Source organism: Humulus lupulus, chromosome 4, assembly GCF_963169125.1.
Source record: "Humulus lupulus chromosome 4, drHumLupu1.1, whole genome shotgun sequence".
Taxonomy (NCBI): domain Eukaryota; kingdom Viridiplantae; phylum Streptophyta; class Magnoliopsida; order Rosales; family Cannabaceae; genus Humulus; species Humulus lupulus.
In genome coordinates this window covers 160,126,001-160,146,846 of record NC_084796.1, presented here as the reverse complement: position 1 = coordinate 160,146,846, position 20,846 = coordinate 160,126,001, and the positions used below count along the sequence as shown (strand labels likewise).

The 20,846-nt window shown below is 34.0% G+C and overlaps 1 protein-coding gene across 2 annotated transcripts in view; it reads right to left on the bottom strand.

Moving 5' to 3' along the window:
- LOC133830935 (LEAF RUST 10 DISEASE-RESISTANCE LOCUS RECEPTOR-LIKE PROTEIN KINASE-like 1.2) overlaps positions 1–20,846 on the bottom strand; it is a 48,242-nt gene that overhangs the window by 9,921 nt on the left and 17,475 nt on the right. Inside the window, exon 1 of one of the 2 annotated variants that reach the window (XM_062261054.1) lies at positions 7,812–8,813. The exons of the other annotated variant lie outside the window; for it this stretch is intronic. Within the exon in view, the coding sequence (XP_062117038.1) occupies positions 7,812–8,649 (838 nt within the window). The 5' untranslated portion in view covers positions 8,650–8,813. Of the gene's footprint in view, positions 1–7,811; positions 8,814–20,846 lie in introns of those variants that run through there. 2 annotated transcript variants of the gene reach the window in all.

Below are 20,846 nucleotides of genomic sequence, written 5' to 3'. Positions count from 1 at the left end.
GGATTTGGACTTTTCGGGCAGTGGACTTGATCAAAGAGAGGAGACAGACGTTTTACTAGAAAATTAAAAAAAAATGAGAATAACGATTTCAGGTTCTTTGGGTTCGATCAGAACCAAAGCAATTGCTTTCTCATTCTATTCAATAACGAAGAGCAATTCAAAAGGTCTTTTATTTTTTCCTTTGAGGTACACATTTTTCAAAAGTTTTAATCTATGTTTAACTAATGATTATTTTGCTTATAGTTCAACAACCAAAAGAAGAATTCAGCTATTGAGTTTTTACTAGATGACGAGCGAATAATTAACACCTACCCTGATTAAATCAAAATACATATATATCATTGGTATAAACTTGTATTGAATCAAAATAAAACTTAAATAAGAATTATAAAAACACTTATTTATTATTATATTAATTTAAACAAAAATATATATACAATATTTTTTTCTACTTTCCATTTTAATATGTTTAAGATTTGGAATTTGACAATAATACTTTTGTCATTTAGTATTTATTTCTAATTAAATTTATAGTGTTAGTTAGATATACTTATAAATAGAATCTAAAGGCATGATCTCATCCTGAACTTTTGAAAGAATAATAAATGACTTTTTCAATTTGGCAAAACTAGAAAATGGATACCGTTATTCTCCCATAAAAAGTAATAAAATAAAAAGCTTTTTAGCACCATTGCCTCTGAGTTGGTTGAGAATTCTCAACTTGGTTCTTGAGATTTTATATTTTGGCAATGAGATCCTCAAATTCATGAAATAGTAGCAATTAGACCCAAATTATTAACTTCATTTTAAACTTTAACAGAAGTGGCCCTGTATTTTTTTTCTGCCCATATAACTTTAAATAAGTGGCTGCAGTTCAAAAATCATTTCTAATATGTGAAATAGCACCATTTCGTCTTTTCTGCCCATAATACTTTAAATAAGTGGCTGCAGTTCAAAAATACCAAAAAACAACAGAGAGAGAGAGAATAATCTCCACCACAATATCAATTTTTCAAAAGGCAACAAACATTATTTGGGTTCTATTATCAAATTTTATGATGATTTTGGACAGTTTTTTCATAAAAAAAAATTATGGAGCTTTCATCTATGGAGGAAGAACCTGAAGTTAATAATTTGGGTCTAATTGCTACTATTTCATGACTTGAGGATTTGATTGCGACCAGATTGAGAATTTTTTACTACCTCAGGAGTAATAGTGCTAATTCCCTAAAATAAAAACTAAACCAAAATGTTGTAATATTAAAATTATATTTTGCTTGAGAAATCCAAAGAGCAATGTATGTATATGTAGTCCAATCAAGGCACATGACCATTATAGGTCCCATATGATAACTGCCATTTGGCAGGGTCCACTCGAGAACTCCTTCCATGTAAACACAACTTTGCTAGTCCTAATCTTAAACATAACAATTCCCAATCAAAGACATGTACTCATTTCTGTCCATCGTTCATCAAAAATAATAAAATAAATAAAGTAAAGTGTCTTGCTTTGCTAATGTCGTTCTTGATTAATGATTTGTTGTGTCTGATAACAAATATGTTAAAGTTGTTGGGGCTTAAAGGGGTGGGGTTTATGTTGAACAGCACGACACGTGAAAATGTAATTACTTTATTAATTACAAAAGTAATTACACAAAGACTTGAATACAATATTTTATCACAACACACTCTAAACACTTACACACTTTGTTTTTGAACACTCACTTATATAAGACTCACTTTGCTACAACCTTGGACACACATTACATTTGTATTTATAGGCTACAAAGGAAACATTCACATCTTTCTAGAATTTTCTAACTTTATAATTTATTTAACTATTTTCTACACTTTTCTAAATGTTTCTAGAACTCTCTATATTGTCTAATTAGTTATAAGTTTATTCAAGAATTTTCTAGAATGTTCTATGTTCTTCCTATTGTATTCTAGAACATTCTAGAATTCTAGAGTATTCTAGATACGGTAATGACTTTTAACACTCCCCTCATTACTGAATCTCTAAGCTTCTTCTCGTTTGACGAGGTTTAGTTGAGTTCTGAATTTCGAAAACTTGATTGTGCTTAGTCCTTTGGTGAATATGTCAGCAACTTGATCGTCTGTGTTGATTTATTGTATCTCTATTTCTTCTTGAAGCACTTTTTCTCTCAGAAAATGATAATGCACTTCCACGTGTTTTGTCCTTGCATGAAATACTGGATTTTCTGCTAAGCGAATAGCAGACTGATTATCACAATAAAGCGGTATTGTATTGTCTGTAGATTGGTGTAGATCCTTCATTAGTTGCATCAACCATGTACTTTCTTGAGCTGCCATTGTTGCTGCTCTATATTCTACTTCAGTGGTTGACAAAGACACCATTGGTTGCCTTTTGCTACACCAAGATATAGCTCCAGATCCAAGCTTGAATACATACCCAGTAGTTGATCGACGGGTATCATGATCTCCAGCATAATCAGCATCACAGTATCCAACTATCTTAACCTCATCACCTTTCTTATAAAAGAGATCGTAGTCAACGGTATCTTTGACATACCTTAGCATTCGTCGCACTGCTTCCAAATAAGGTTTCTTTGGGTGTTGCATATACCGACTTGCTACACCAACTGCATACGAGATATCTGGTCAAGTCAATGTTAGATAAATTAGACTATCAACCAGCTGTCAGTACATTGCTCCATCTTGCAAGTCCTGCCCTTCATGCGCGCATAACTTGGCATTAGTTTCCATAGGTGTTGAGATGGGCTTGCACTCAAGCATTCCAAACCTTTGCAACAAATCTCTTGCGTACTTTTGCTGACAGAGAAATAAACTTTCCTTAGTTCAGTCCACTTCTAATCCGAGGAAGTGTTTCAATTCTCCAAGTCCCTTCATTTGAAAGTCAACTGACAAGTTCTCCTTTGTTTGGCAAATTTCTGCTTCATCATCGCCAGTGATGATGAGGTCATCAACATATACCAAAACAACTGCGATATTTGCTTCCTTTACTTTAACAAATAAGCTTGAATCTGCATGTGCCATGACATATCCACTCTCCACTAAGAACTCAGCAATCTTGCTATACCATGCTCTTGGAGCCTGCTTCAATCCATAAAGCGCCTTTTTCAGTTTACAAACATACTCAAGATGAACTTTATCCTCAAATCCTCTTGGTTGGACCATGTATATTTCTCGATCTAGTTCTCCATGTAGAAAGGCGTTCTTCACATCCATCTGCCATAGTCTCCAGTCTTTACATGCTGCAAGCGCCAGCAAGACTCGTACTGTTGTAATCTTGGCAACTGGGCTGAACGTCTCATCTTAGTCTAGCCCATAATGTTGAGAGAATCCATGAGCTACTAATCGAGCTTTATATCTCTCAATCGATCCATTAGGGCGAGATTTTACCTTGTATACCCATTTGCAGGTAACGGGTTTTACTTCCTTCGGCTTTGGCACTAGCTCCCAAGTTTGATTATTCTTTAGTGCACTTATCTCTTCTTTCATAGCTTTTATCCATTTGATATTCTTGGACGCTTCTTCATATGTATCTGGTTCTCTGAACTTTTCTTCTTCGGCTACAACAGCATTGGCATACTTAGGATTCGTCTTCCGTGCTCTTGTTGATCTCCGAGATTGTGGACTTACTTCTTCGAATTGAATATCACTTGCATCGTCTATTGCTCTTTGATGCACTCCTGTTTGCCAGGGACTTTGTGTTGCCTCTTCGTTGTCTTCCTCACTTTGTTTTTCTTCATCCATTTCTGGAGTCGAATGTAGCTCAACAATTTTCTCCCCCATCTTCTTTTGCAAATTGTCTTCTATTTCTCTAGAATTTGGCAACTCTTCCTTTTGTGGTGACCACCATGATGAGGCTTCATCAAATACCACATTCCTTGACGTATAGCATTTTCTAGTATTAGGATCACAACACTTCCACCCTTTCCTTTGGCTATCGTATCCCACAAAGATAGATCGAATTGCCTTCTTGTCAAATTTGCTACGTAGATGACTTGGCACGAGCACGTAGCATACACAGCCAAACACTCGAAAGCGACTTACTGTAGGTTTACAACCTCACAGTTTCTCAAATGGTGAAACGAACCCTAACTTTGCTTGGGGAAGTCTATTGATCACATGAGCTGCTGTCTTCATACCTTCTACCCAAAATCTTCCTGGAACATTCTTTGCATGTAGCATGCTTCGACATGTCTCTGCAAGGTGTCGATTCTTCCTCTCTGCTACTCCATTCTGTTGTGGTGTATTGGCACATGTGAATTGATGGCGTATGCAACACTCTCGTAGATACTGAGAAAATTCATGTGATGTGTATTCACCGCCATTGTCTGTTCGTAGACATTGAATTTTCTCACCAACTTCTCCTTCGACTATTTCTTTGAATTCTTTAAATTTTGTAAATGTTTCAGACTTTTCTTTTATAAAGAACACTCATACGTATCGAGAGAAGTCGTCAATGAATGTAACCATGTACCGCATGCCGCTGATCGATGGTTGCTTGACTCACTCGAACACATCAGAATGGACTAGCTCCAACGGTGCTTTGGCTTTGAACTTTGAGTCTTCATACGGTAATTAATGTGCCTTACCATATTGGCAGCCAGCACATACAGTCTTTGTTCTAACTTCGAGTTGAGGGGGACCCTTCAGCATAGATTTCTTCATCATCACCTTGAGTTTATGATAGCTGACATGTCCTAGCCTTGCATGCCACAAATCTATTGTTTCGTTCTTTCGAGTCTTGTCTACATAAGCCAACTCTGCTGACATTACATAGACAGACTCTAAACGTCACCCTTTCACAATCGGTGTTCCAGAGATCTTAAGGTCTTGATATATCTTGACATCATGCGGACTGAATACGACGTGGTGTCCTGATGTCGTAAGTTGCGCTACTGGCAATAAGTTTTTCTTCATTCCAGGTACATGGTAGACATCCTGGAGTGATACTTCCTTTGTACTGAATCGTGGCACTATTTTTGTTTTACCGATATGGGCAATCGGTAATCTTGAGTTGTTGGCTATCACTACCACGCGACCACCTTTGTACTCGGTCATGCTTTGCAACTTCTCTTTGTCCCCTTTCATATGATTTGAACAGCCAAAGTCAATTATCCAATCATTATTGTAGTCGATTGGTCCAGGAACAGTAACTGCCAGAGCTAATTCTCCTTCCTCCACAGCGAAAGATGCTTCAGCGTCCCATTCTTCATCGCTTGCTCGTCCTGCGTTTGACGTGACTGCATTGCCCTCTGCTGTTTTCTTCTTGGACCAACAATTTTTAGCAATGTGGCCCGTCTTCCCACAGTTGTAGCATTTACCATCATATCTATTGTTACTCTTAAATTGGACACCCTAGTTGTATTTCTTTTGAGCTCCCCCTGTTTGGGAGCTTCCATGATGACCATCTTTGTCATCATATCTTCTAGAACCTTTGCTAGAACTTGGTCGGGGTCAACTTTTCTTATTACTACTAAAGAGTGCTTCTTCGTCACTCTTTATCGAGACTCCAGATAATTGCTTAGCCAACGCTTCTTGGTCATCGAGCAAGTTTTCTAATTCAGTACTAGAAGGTTGGCTTGGGCAACCTTGTATTGTGGCAATAAAACTTCAATATTCAGTTTTTAATCCATGAATAATAATTCTTCTAATTTTGGAGTCTGACATACCAGCAATAGAGTCTAATGCAGAGATTTCGCGACAAAGATATTTTATCTTGGTAAAGTATTGGTTGATCGTCATGTCGCGTTGTGTGATAGAGAGAAGCTCGTTCTCTAGAAGTTGCAATCTCACATCATTCTTCTTTGTGAATAATGATGCGAAAGTATCCCATGCTTCCTTTGGTGTCTTCGATTCCCTGATGTGCTCCAACATTTCATCTTCGACTGTGGTCCGAATAGCAAACAATGCTTTTCCAGCTTTAATCTTCCATTTCTTTAGAGCACCTGCATCCTCTGGTTGTGTGACCTCGTTGCCTTTAACGATCTCCCACAAGTCTTGGCCTTGGAGATATGCCTCCATATGCAACGACCACGTGTTGTAATTTTGACAGTTAAGTTTCTTAATTCCACCAACCACTTGAAGGTCACCCATCATGGCTTGGCAAAAATTCTATTTTTTCCAAGCAAGCTTGATTTTAAACAACAAAATTTGTAGTACTAAACCACACACGATCTTAAAGAAACTTAACAAGCAACTCTAAGAAAGCTCTCTCAATGACAATCTCAAGAAATCTTTTCTGATGTGGAAGTTCAGTCAAAGCTGCAACCACAAAGCATACTCAGAGTTTCAAAAGATCTCACAACCTAACTTTGATACCAATTGTTAAACACCACAACACGTGAAAACGTAATTACTTTATTAATTACAAAAGTAATTACACCAAGACTTGAATACAATATTTTATCACAACACACTCTAAACACTTACACACTTTGTTTTGGAGCACTCACTTATATAGGACTCACTTTTGGGACACTTACTTTTGCTACAACCTTGGACACTCATTACATTTGTATTTATAGGCTACAAAGGAAATATCCACATCTTTCTAATTTTCTAACTTTATAATTTATTTAACTATTTTCTACATTTTTCTAAATATTTCTAGAACTCTCTATATTGTCTAATTAATTATGAGTTTATTCAAGAACTTTCTAAAATGTTCTATGTTCTTCCTAGTATATTCTAGAGCATTCTAGAATTCTAGAGCTATCTAGACACGGTAATGACTTTTAATCGTTTATGGGTAGGACCTACTATTATAATAATACCTATGAAATTATATATATATATATATATTGAAGGGGATATGTTTATAGCCCTTATGTATATGCAGAAATTTTAGAGAGAATATAAATGTCACCTGAACGGAGTTCGAACCTCCAATGGTGTTTGATGGGATACCATTAAAATAATCTAATTACTATGTACCCTACCATTTAATATGTTTTCATTTCATAAATGAAAGCGCTAACAGCACGTATGTTAAAATTATGAGACATTATGTAGAACATTGTTATAAAGCATTATATGTAGCTCAAGGCAACTTAAATTATAATAGTGAGATCAAATATTAAATTTAATCACTAACCGGTGTTCGAAACGAAATAGTATATTTTTACATTGATGAATTTCACAACAGTAATTCATATATTAACTGCGATGCGTGTTGCACGCCACAAACTGTCCCGTAGTACTTACATTAATAAATTTCTCATTGTGGTGTTTGTGAGACACCACATGTGCGTCCTAGTGTTATACTTCTAGTTTTTTTGTAGGAATGTATATCACTAAACCATTTCATATGTGATTTTATTAGTTGTGGTGCCCATCAGACACCACAACTGCTCATGGGAAATGCAAAATTCCCACACAAAACGTGGAAATCACCTAATTATAATATCTTTAATTAGGTGATAAAGAAGGATTTCCTCCTTTACACTGCAGAAGCAGTAAAGAGTAGTGACTACAGACTACAAAGTTTGAAAAAGGAGAAAGTAACTCTACGAACATTATTTCGTTACCTGATCAAGAAGAGCTTAGGGGAGCAGAGAACAAACAAATATGAAAATGGCAAGGAGTCTAACTAGTAACAATGCATCACTCTAAGAAGTTTTGCAGTGATATACTAATTTTGTTTACGTGGATTTACATACTATCTCTTAATATATGTTATACCCTTTTAATCCTTGGATATAAATAAAGAAAGAAAAAACCATATATATATATATATATTTAACTGTCAAACTGCAGTTAAAGTTAAGTAAGTTTAAAGGAATTAAAAAGAAGCGTACCATGAGCGTGAGGACATGATGGATGTTCTACCCCACGGTCGCAAAAGCAGCGAAAAAACTGAATGGAAGTGTTGGTATAACCACAAATCCCACCCGATTTCTTGCATACTTGACATACTGTAAAATCCGGGAAATTAACTTCAAATCCTTCATTCAAAGCCTTACCAACAACTTTCTCCATTGAACTATCGCCATGGTTCATGAACTCATCATCAAGATCGTCATTCCAAACAATGGGAACCCGAAACACCTTACACAACCCCGGCCAGAGGTGGAGTCTCTGCTCCTTGTGTCCCAACGAAGACTCGTCTTCGTAGAAAACTTTTACAGGCTTGCCATGATGATCATGATGGCACGAAAAGTGATTCGGTACAGGTTTAATTTTTTCAAAATCCGTATCATTGCAATAGAACAAAGTGAGGTTTTTAACAGTTGGAGGGAAACTGATGGGAAAACCAAAATGGTAATTCAAAGAGGTGTTGGCGTGACGAACTTGTGGAGAACAAGGACCCTTCAACAGATCCACCCTCGCCACTCTCAAAGTATTAATAGAATCTTCCGAGTGTGTGAGGCTGAGTATGCGGTACTCAATTTCATTCTTCATGATAAAAGATTGGTTTTCTCTACAGCTAACTTCAAATCCCGGGTGGCCGCAATAGCTGGGTAGGCCTTTTGCCCAGAACGGGTAAAAAAGGTTTCTTATGTCGCCGCACTCGTACGGACGGTTGCACTCTCTGAATTTCTCATCTTCTTCTTCTCCGTGAGTGGTGGAAGAGAAGGTTGTCAGGCAAAATAAAAAGATTATGATGGTGAGGGGCTTTAAAAGAAGCTCCATCATGAACAAAAGGGATAAGTTAAGCTATAGATCTCATGAAAGAGATATATAGAGAATGGGTTTTGAATTGTGATTCTGAATAACGCAACAAACGACGAAAATAAACAGATGTAACAAAAGACAAAAAAAAAATAGTTTGTTGGTCTTTCTGGATTTGGATGGGATTGTATTTATACAGAGAAACTTAAGCAGTGATATTGAGAAAGAGAAAAAAGTATCTCTGTGGGCTTGTTCAAAATTTTCTAATCAAGGAAGAGGGCAATGACTGAGTGACTGAGTTCCGTTGACTTGATTAATTAATGCATGCGGTTAACACAAGTAACATAATGACTTGATTAACTAAGTATTATTATTTGCATAATTTTATTGAAAACTATTTAAATTATTAATGAAATTACTTGTATAGGAGAATTTCCTATATATTTATTTGAATTTTATGATTGTTTGGAATTTACAACAGCATGTGTTCTTTTTAAAACGCATTTTTACTGTGCAATATTTTTTTAAAATGGGAATTTGCGCTTATTTTACTTTTGGCAGTAAAACTCAAGTAAATAAAGTCTGAAATATAGAGTTAAATCACTCAGTAGTTCTTTTTGTTGTAAAAGCTCATATTTTATTGTAAAAGCTCATATTTTATACCAATTTTGTCTCGAGTTTAATTTTTTTTTTTTGCATTATCTCAATTTTAATTAATTATTAACAACCTAAAAGTATATATTTCTAGCATGAAATTTTTTTTAAATATGTTTTAAAATTAAAAAATAATTTAAAAGTTCTAACATAAAAAAATTATTTAATTTTAACTTAACTAAGTTGTAAATTTTCTATAACTTAATTTAACAAAAATTAAATACATTTTTCATGTTGCAAACTTTAAATTATTTTTTATTTTTAAAACAGATTTTAAACAATTTTGTAATGTTAGAAATATATATTAATATTAATTTATTAAAGTTGAGAAAAAATTAGAGTGAAATGTGATTTTTACAATACAAAATATTACTTAGTGACTTAAATGCAATATTTTATACTGTAATTGATTTTTGTCGCATAAAAGATTTATTTAGTGATTTAAGAATAATATTTTATATTACTTAGTAACTTAAGTACAATCTTTTAACTACTTACTAATTTTTTGCTGCAAATTTCTGAACTAAAATATTATAAACACCAGTAGTTTTTAAAACTATGGTTACTACTAACAATCGGTACATATATATTAAATTTATGGTTATTTATTAATATTTTTATTTTTTAATTATTAAAATTCTACAGTTAATTCTTCAAAGTTTCAACTTCTGTTTTGCATGCCTTAACATATCATCGCGAATTTTTTAATTTAGAAAGGAATTCTCCCTTATAAATACTCATCCAACCTATTTATTTGTATAAGATAACACAACTTTGTTTTACAATCTCAAAAGAGAAAAAATTGTGTGAACTGAAGATTAAGAGCTTGGGAGTACTTGGAGTCAGGGAAAGAGAGATCAAGAATGGTTGTTTTAGCTTTCAGAGACTACATGATTAAGATTCTCAATTGCGATGATTGTAATTGTTGACATTCATAGTGAAGTGTAATTGCAGGATCAAATTATTGATCTAAACTTGTATATAATCTGATATTCCACAATAGAAAAATATAATGGAACGAAATTACCGATCAATATTTCTGGCTGAGTCGCGGACAAAGTCGCTCTCTTTAAGACGTTTCGCGGCTCTGCCCTAAGTGTGCACGGCAGTCTATCAACCACGCCGTCCCCAGGATAAAACAGCCTCTGTACGATTCCTCCCTGCACCGAGAGGATCGTTCTTGTACACCCTTTATAAAAATTGCTCTGAGAAATTTCGTAGAACCAAGAAAGAACAAAAAGAACTCTGTATTTCTTTTTCAAAAGAACTCTATCTAACTTATACACAGAAGAAAATCCCAAAACGTCTAAAAACGTTTTTCATTAAATCAGAGGAGGATATAAACGGCAAAAAACGTTTATGTTCATCTAATCAAAATAAAAACCGTTTTGGTATTATTAAAATGAACGTTTTTAAAATTAATATAATTAAAAAATGATAAACGTTTAGATACCATGTTGAAAGAAGAAAAAATTAAAACTTAAAAATAAGACACCACACCACCCGCCAGCTCAGCTCGGTCAAGTGTGTGAGTCCTCACCCATTCGCACAAAACTGGGTACCCCTTGGGGCACACCCCAAGACATAGACTTTGCAACTTATATACACTCTATGAAGAGTGTTTCAATTCCATGTGGGACTTTTCCCATATCACACACAACTCAATTGTTTCAATTTTTTAAATAATTCATAAAAAGTTCCAACATAATCATTTGGTGTTCATTTCTTTTAGCTTTATATTTTAATTGTTCTGGTTAGTTTTTGCTGATATATCGATCTTTGTTGAGTTTTGCTGTTTGCTTGTTGAGACATTATACAACATGGATAAAAATAAGAATAAAGGAATATTAGAGATCTATTTTTATTTCCTTTGTGACAAACACTAAAAAAACAAAAAAAACAAAACAACCGATTGTATTTTACTTTTACTCTTGTAAAACTTTCTTATTTATTTCATTAGTGGGTACCGAAATACTAGTGCTTTGATGAAGAGGTACTGCCCTGCAATACCGTGTGGAAGTTTGAATGACCAAATTTTGGGTCTATTAATTCGATGTGTCAATCTTTTAAATCCTTTTAAAATGCATGGTCTACATATCATCAATGAGTACACGTTAAAACTAATCAAATTTAATATTTGATTTACTTTGTATAAGAAGTGATATATACCGGCGCATATATGAACTAGTATATTTAGCCATTAAAAAAACACACATACACAAACAGATATTTACTGTCATATTTTTTTTTTATGGAGTCGTTGACTTCAAAAGCTGAAAGAGAATTTGATGTGTGTATTATCGGTGTTTAGTAGCTAAACTAAGACCTTCAGACACAATCAAAGATAGAGACCTTCACATTTTTTGTGAGTTTGTGAAAGTGGTCTCATTTGTTTACACATTGTCTAATGCATTATAAGTGGCTACCGATGACTTGTTCAAAGTGCTATTCTTTTTTTTCTTTTCTTTTCTTTTCTTTTTTAAAGGTGAATGCATGACATGTTCAATTGTCTGGTAAGTAATTATATATTGATACAGAAATTTAATAGAACAGTAACACAATTTGCCTCAAAACAGCCTGCCTTTTCATTGAATACCAAAGAATTCGATTGGTTGTCTCCAAATACAGATAAAGTTTTAAGATAAAATGGACAACCCTTACAATACCATTCCCACACTATTTATTCTAAGGCATACAGACTCTATTGTGTACCATTCCCACACTATTTATTCTAAGGCATACAGACTCTATTGTGTACCCTCAATACCCCACAAAACCCTTTCTAACTAACTCTGCCAAATGGCTCTGCTGACTTGTCATTCCTTTTGTTCCTATCCCTTCTGGCATACACGTATGTTAATGGTAGTCTATCATTACCCTCAGCCCAAACACGCACCTTGTCCTCAAAGTGGAAAGTGGGATACTGTTGTTGTATTGTGGTGAAATTCTCCCATGTAGCTTCACACTCAGGTAGATGCATCCACTTAATTAGTGTCTGGGGTTGTTCCTTGTGTGTACCTAGTCTCACATCCAAAACAACTTCAGGTTAACTCTTTAGGAAGAGTTGTTGATGTTTGATGAGCTCCCAAAGCCGACCTGAGTAGAGAGACATGAAACACAAGATGTATTTTTGCATCGTCTGGTAATTGCAACTTGTAAGCCGTAGCCCCCACCCTAGATAAGATCTGAAATGGTCTGAAAAAGAGTGGTCCCAACTTATGATTCTTATATCGCGCCAATGATCTCTGCCGATACGGTTTGAGTTTCACATAAACTCTATCTCTAACCCCATATTCAATGTCTCTTCTTTTCTTATCTACGTGATGCTTCATTTTTTGTTGAGCACGCTGCAAATTCATTTTCAGCAAGTCCAAAATCTCATCACGAGCCTGCAAATTTTGTTCAACAGTAGAAACAATAGTGTGACCCCCTTCAAAACGAATTATTGGTGGTGGATCTTTGTGGTACAAAGCTTTGAAAGGCGTCATGCCAGCTGAAGAGTGATAAGACGTGTTGTACCAATACTCTGCCCACGACAATCATTTCACCCATTGTGATGGCGTAGAGCTAACGAAACAATGAAGATATGTTTCCAAGCACCGATTGACAACCTCAGTTTGACCATCTATTTGGGGATGGTAGGCTGAACTATGCTTAAGTAGTGTTTGTAACTTGAATAGTTCCTTCCAAAATAAACTGAGAAATTTTTTATCCCTAACCGACACAATGGATCTTGGAATACCATGAAGCTTTACCACTTCCTTCACAAAAAGTTGATGCTACGGTGGTCGCGGTACATGGGTGCCGAAGAGGTACAAAATGCCCATATTTTTTCAATCGATTAACAACAACAAAAATAGAATCAAATCCATTAGATTGCGGTAGTCCTTCGATAAAATCCATGGATATATCCTCCCACACTTGCTCAGGTATAGGCAGCAACTGTAGCAAACCAGCCAGGGACTGAGCTAAATATTTGTTTTGCTGACATGTATGACATTCAGCCACAAACTTCTGAATGTCTTTCTTCATTCCTTGCCAATAAAAGTCGGCAGCCACCCTTTGAAAAGTTCGAAAAGCTCCTGCATGACCCCCCAAGGTACTGCCATGATATTCTTGCAACAAAATTGGTATGAAAGGAGAAGAAGATGGGTAAACAAGCCTACCCTTGAATTTCAAGCACCCTTGAGTGAAAGAATAGTCTGAACACACTTTTCCATCTTGGAGCTGTTGGATGATTTTTGACAGAGATGGGTCAGTAGCAACATGGTTCTACAAATCTGGAATAGAAAGCAAGGAAGGAACTGAGAGAGCTTGGCAATCCACCACTTGGTGAACACGTGAGAGTGCATCGACAACTTTGTTCTCAAGGCCTGGCCAGTATTGTATTTGAAAATCATATCCCAAGAGTTTTGTTAGCCACTTCTGATGTTCGGAAGCCACCATTCGCTGCTCAAGTAGATACCGTAGGCTTCTTTGATCAGTACGAACGATAAACTTGCGTTCGAACAAATAAGGGTGTCATTTCTGTACAGCTAGCACCATAGCCATGAGCTATCGCTCATAAATCGATTTACAATGGGCGCGGGGCGATAATGCCTTGTTGAAATATGCGATGGGACGATGCTGCTGCATTAACACAGCCCCAAGGCCCGTACCAGATGCGTCCGTTTCTACGACAAATGGGGCGGAAAAATTGGGCAAAGCCAAAACTGGGACCTCACACATTGACTGCTTAATCTTCACGAATGCTTCATGTGCCTCCTCACTCCTACTAAATGCATCTTTTTTTAATTGATTTGTTAAAGGTCTAGCCAATTGTCCATATCCTCTGACAAATTTTCTGTGATAACCTATTAGGCTGAGAAACCTCCTTAACTCCTTAATAGACTTTGGTATTGGCCATTGAGACATTACTGCCAATTTGACTGGGTTAGCCGAAACCCCATTCGCTGAAACTATGTATCCCAAGTATTCAAGCTTTTTTTGTGCAAACAGGCATTTCTTTTTATTTGCATACAGTTGATGTTGGCTGAGGCGAGTTAGGACCAACTCCAAATGTCGTAAATGTTACTCCATAGATGCACTATAAATGAAGATGTGATTAAAAAAAACCAGTACGAATTTTCGCAAAAAGTCGTGAAATATTTCATTCATCAAAGCTTGAAAAGTGGCTGGAGCATTAGTAAGGCCAAATGGCATCACCAAAAATTCATAGTGTCCTTCGTGTGTTTGGAAAGTCGTCTTTTCTACATCCTTTGCCGCCACTCGGATTTGGTGGTACCCCGACTTAAGGTCCAACTAAGAGAATACTTGTGCCCCGTACAGTTCATCCAGGAGCTCGTCAATAACCGGAATTGGGAATTTATCAGCCACTGTTTCTCTATTTAGAGCTTGATAATCCACATAAAAACGCCAACTGCACCTCTCGATCTCATCCTTTTGTATTTGTACATAATAGTAGGGTCGAACAGAAATAGGGCTTGCCCCGTCCTTCAACAAAATATTATGTTCTTGGGATCGTTTTGGAGGTAATCCCACTGGCATGTGAAAAACAAAGTCATATTTTTGTAATAGTTCCATAACCTCTGTCGACATAGCTAGCTGAACTGGATCGTGATTGACTGCTAAGGCCCCTAGCTGAATCCAATATCCTTGCCCTTCCTTATGCGTGGAGTGAATCAAAGCCTTCAAAGAGATTCGGGATTTACATAAACCAGGATCACCTTGTAATGTAATCCATGACCCTCCTAACTCAAATTTCATCACCATTGTGTGCCAGTTGACTTGAATATTTCCCAAAGTCCCTAACCAATGGATTCCAAGGATAGCATCAGCTCCTCCCAATTCCAATGGAAAGAAGTCTGTTACCACTCGTAAGGATCCCAAATCCAACTCCACCTTAGCACAAATTCCCTCCGTTCTCACCCTACCACCAGTCCCCAACAGCACCCCATAAGTCGAAGTGGTTGTGATTGGAATTTGAGCCGCCTTCACCAATTCCTTCGAGATAAAATTATGGGTTGCCCCGCTATTTATGAGTACAGTCACTGGGTGTTCAACTATTTTCCCTACTATTTTCATTGTATGAGCTGACGATATCCCACTAAAGAATTCATTGACAACATCGCTAGTTGTTCCTCTGGCATTGTCTCTATACTCGAATCAAGGGAGTCTTGATTTTCTAATTCTTCTTCTAAGTCCTCCGAGATGAGCATCACCTGCAATGCTTTCTGCTCACAAATATGCCCTCTATGAAAATTCTTGTCACATTTTAAACAGACCGCATAGGCCTTCTTGTCTTGGTATTCCGCTTTCGTCAACCTCCTCATCATGGATGTTGTATTTGTAAATCCTGGCGTGGTGATCGTGTGTCCTAGAGGCTGCCCAGAACTTCCTAGAATAACTACGTGTGAACTCTTGAAAGAAGTGGTTGTAGATGTGTGTCTTGGTATCGTGAGTGGGCTGGGAGTGACCCTAGTCATGCCCCCTCTCAGATGGAAGCCCAACCCTATCAATTGGTGACCCTCTTCAATTCGTTGGGTCGTGTCCATTATATGGGCCAAGCCTATTGGCTACAAAACATGTAGTGGGCCTTTGATCTCCTCTTTCAGACCCTTGATGAAGCTCCCCTCTAAAATATGTTCAGGGACTCCGACCATCCTAGACGCCAGAGCTTCCCATCGAATCCAATACGCCTTCATCGTCGTCCCCTGCCGCACCGACAGCAACTCTTCCGCTGGCGATCCCACCGGTACCTCTCGGAATCTCAACAACAACAGGTGCTTCAACGTGGCCCAAAAAGTGATAGGTCGCCATTGATGTTCCCATTGGAACCAAGTCAGGGCATCACCCTCTAGTTCGATAATAGTCACTTCAAGCATGTGGGCCTCCGTAAGTCTATTCAATAAAAAATACTGTTCTACGCGAAGGATCCAGCCATCGGGGTTCTCACCTGAAACAATGGAAGTTCCATGTGTGGAAGTCTGAAATCCCTTGCTCCTTGCAAATCCATCGTGTGTAATGGAGAGCCCGTCGATGTCATAGGCAGAGGATGTGTCATTATTGGGTCACCCACCGGAATTCGAGACAAAGAGCTATCTCCTTCAATTGCCTTACGATGCCAATCGTCCCCTTCGCTGGTGCCACCAGCTCCCATCCGTTTCAAAGCTTGCAGAAGTTGAGCCATATGACCAATAAGGTAATCGACCTTCTTCTCCAATCCTAGAATTCTTTGTACATCTGTTTTGGGCGCATCCAGATCTTGTGGAAATTGTTGCAGATCCGCTCGGATCGCTAACTGCTCTCTTCACAACTCATATTGAACCTCCTCTAACCTCTCCTCCAAATGAGCAATTCCCTTCGGTCCCATGTGAGATCTATGCTCTGATACCACTATGGTAAGTAATTATAGATTGATCCAGAAATTTAATAACATAATTTTCCTCAAAACAGCCTGTCTTTTCATTAAATACCCAAGAATTCGAGAGTTTGGTTCTCTCCAAATACAGATAAAGTTTTCAGATAAAATGGACAACCCTTACAATACCATTCCCACACTATTTATTCTAAGGCATACCGGCTCTATCGTGTACCCTCAATACCCCACAAAATCCTTTCTAACTAACTTTGCCAAATGGCTCTAGTGACTTGTCATTCCTTTTGTTCCTATCCCTCCTGGCATACACGTATGTTAATGGTAGCCTATCAGTCAATTTAACTGTGTTAAATAAAGATGAGCTTATATATTGGTCTACAACGCATCGAATATAGTACGTGCTAGCGATAATATTGAGTATTTACTACAATGGGACTATAAAAGAAATGAGAAAAGTTTAATCTTAAAAACTTAAAACTCCAATGTAAAATTTCACTAGTTTCTTTTTTTTTTATTTAAAAATAAAAATAAAAAAGAGGAATGTGTTACGTTACCACTTGATTGAGTTGTAAATCCTACTAATTTAATTCAATTCTAATTTCGATATCCAAACATAATTGATTTTATTATCTCTTCAGTCTCACCCTCGTGGTAAATTTTTAGGCCCAAATAAAGATAGATGAGAAAAACTCATGAAAAAATTGTGATTACCAATTATATATGTCACCTATAATGCATCTTTGTCTTATGATTCAATGACTTTATTTTATGGTCTGTCGTGACCTTTGACTCTAACATTTGCTACATGATAAGAATATTTGGATGTGACTACAATTCTTAAATATAGTTGATTTGTGTGCCATCGAAGAGCACAATTGAAATTTGAAGCTAATATAATGTACGTTACTTGAGTCTAGAATATTGACAATTGATACGCTTCAGCTTTAAAAAAAATCATAATTGAAACTCTTTAATTTTTAGATTGAAAATTGGAACTCTTTCAAAAAAAAACAAAAATAAGATTGAAAATTGAAACTGAAAGCTCATATGATACATTTGAATCTGAAAAACTAAAATTTAGCGCTCATGCCACTTTTAATAAGAAACGAATTTTCAATTAAGGAGTATATGATTTTAATATGGTGATATTATATTAGTTTTATTTAATTAATTTTTATTTTAAAGTTATATTAATTTTTTAAGTTTTTATAGGTTGTTGGTATATTATTTTTCAACTAGTGGATATATTTTTTGTGATATGATATATATTTTTTTTATGATATTTAGTTTCTATCTTATTATACATAATGGTAGTATATAATTTTGTATCATGGTTTATACATTTTAATAGTAATATATAATTTTGTTAACATGACATATACATTTTTTAGTAATAACTTTATAAGTTATATTATTTTTTAACTCAGTATATATATTTTGTGGTATAGTATATCATTCAACAACCCATAAAAAATAAAATAAAAAATCAAAATAACTTTAAAATAAAAGTTAATTAAACCAAAATAATATATATACCATAATATTAAAATATTTAAAATAAAATAATAATTTGCTAAAGATGATATTTAATAATATGTAATATTTAAATTGTAGTAAGGTTATTTTATTATAAAATTAAAAATATAGATATTTACTCATTTTCACATGCTATTTTTACACAAAGTCCCAAATTCAGAATATTAAATCATTGGTATCCAAGAAGATATAACTAATTACCTATTTTCAAAAATTGAAAACAATATTTACTATTTTCTTCATATTCTCCTTATTTAATCCATATTGAAATAACTAACTAATCAAATGTTTAAAAACACATTCCACTCATCATTTACGTATTACTTAAAAATATATTTGTTAAAATATTTAAAATTTAATTTTTTTTATTTTAAAATAATTAATTTTGCAAACGATTTTCAAATAAAATTTTATTTTCTAAAAGTGAAGTAATTTTGTTAAAGACATATGTATGTATTATTTAAATAATTTTCTTAACATTTTTAAAAATACTAGATACAAATAACGTGCAATGCACGTTTTCTCAGTTTTATTTATAAAATTTAATAATTATTTTTATTAAATTTGTATTAATGTCATAAATTTCAAATAAATATCATTTTTAATTAAATAAGTTATTTATTTTTGTTTAAGTTTATGTTTGTTCTAGTTTTTTAATTTGGGAGTGACAACAAGAAATTATATATTATATGTTTGATGTAATATTAAATATTATACGTGATTTTAAATTTAATTTTCTTGCTAGTTTTTTTTTTAAAATAATTTGTTGCTAATTGACAATCAATTATATTATAGGTTTAATATGATATTATTCGAATAACTAAGTTTAAGTTTAATTAAATTTTATTTATATTATAAAACGTATGATTTTATTATTTTTAAATAATTATCATTGTAAAATATCTTAAAAATATCACATTTTAATTTTTTTAATTACTTATTCTTTTTAAATAATTATCATTGTAAAATATCTCAAAAATAACATATTTTAATTTTTTTATTATTTATTTTATTTTATTTAAGTTTAAGTGATGTTTATAAACTACCGTTAAATATAAGAATATTCTGTTAAATATAAGAATATTTTATTAAAGTTAACATTAAAAAATAAAAAATATTTAAAACCAAGAAGTTCTCTTATCTACATACTTTTAATATAGAAGAGATATTAAAAAAAAAGTAGATGATTATATTAAATTATTGTCAAATTAACATGTGAGTGTAATTTTATATTATTGAAATCACAAAATGTAAGTGGATATCTAAGTTAAATGAAGTTATATTTTTGAGAGCTTCTTAGGTAGGGGCATTACTTTTACCCCTACCATAGAGACGTTTTCTATTTTTGGTACTTGGAGAATTATAACCCAATTTTTTTGTATGACTCCATACTTGATAATTATAATAGACATCCCGCCAATTTTCAAAAAATTCTAAATAATGTAGAAATCAGAGTTCAAATAGTCTATTTTCCACACGTATAAAATAAATTAGATATACGTGAATTTTACTGTTTGAACTCTGATTTCGACATCGTAAATTATTCAGAATTTCTCAAAAAATTGGTGAAATGCATGTTATAACTATGATACACATTATCATGCAACAAAAAATGGGCTATAATTACTCGTAGTGCTAAAAAATAGAAAATACACGTAGGGGCAAAAAGTTGCCCCTACTTAAAAAAATTCATATATTTACATCTTAAAATAAAGTAAAGACTTCATTTTCTTAATTTTTTTTTATTATATATTTAAATGAATAATGTACTATTTCGTCAAAAAGAAGAAGAAAAATATACTATTTTAAATTTCTCAAATATAAGACTTAGTAAGTACACTTCGATTCCAACAAAATTATAATGCTATTTTTTTTTCCCTTAAAACCAATATGAAGATGCTTGTAGGTTTATACCTCATAACATACTAATTGCTAATTCTATACCTCCTCTACATATTTTATAAAACTATCCTTCTAACAAGTGAAAATGACTTAATTATCCCTAACTAAACATAACATAACAAAAATACAAATTCTTTCATCTTCAAAATCATCACGAATATTTGTTTATAATATTTCATTATCAAATTTCTCACATTGCAACTTTTTACATCTGTTTTAATAATTTTTTACAAAGTTGAAGGAGTTCAACAAAAAAAATTATAATGGATAAGTAATTATGTTGTTTTAAGTTTATGAATGTGTTATAAAATTTATAACGGATGAGTAATTATGTTGATTCTTTTTTTCTTATTGTTCTTGATACAATTGTAGATTTGAGAGTGATTTTTTAGATTTTTGTAAATTTCATTGGTGACTGTAATTTTTTTTATTTTTCATAATAAATTTCGTCTAAAGTTCTGTCCTATTTTGGATGTAGGTAGCAAAAACACCTTATTTTTGTCTACTGAACTAAGTAATCTTGGTGTTGTGTGTTTATACTTTTGTTCCAACTTATTGTGTTTATCTTTCATCTATTGTATTTAGGTTTAATACTAACACTTCTAACTAAGGAAGGATGTGTATAAAAATGAGAAACTTGATAAAATTATTATATTATAATCTTATAAAAGATTATATTATCAAATACTAAAGTGAAATAAAAAAAAATCAGTAAACTCTAATAATTGACTATGAAAACTATTTGATCCAA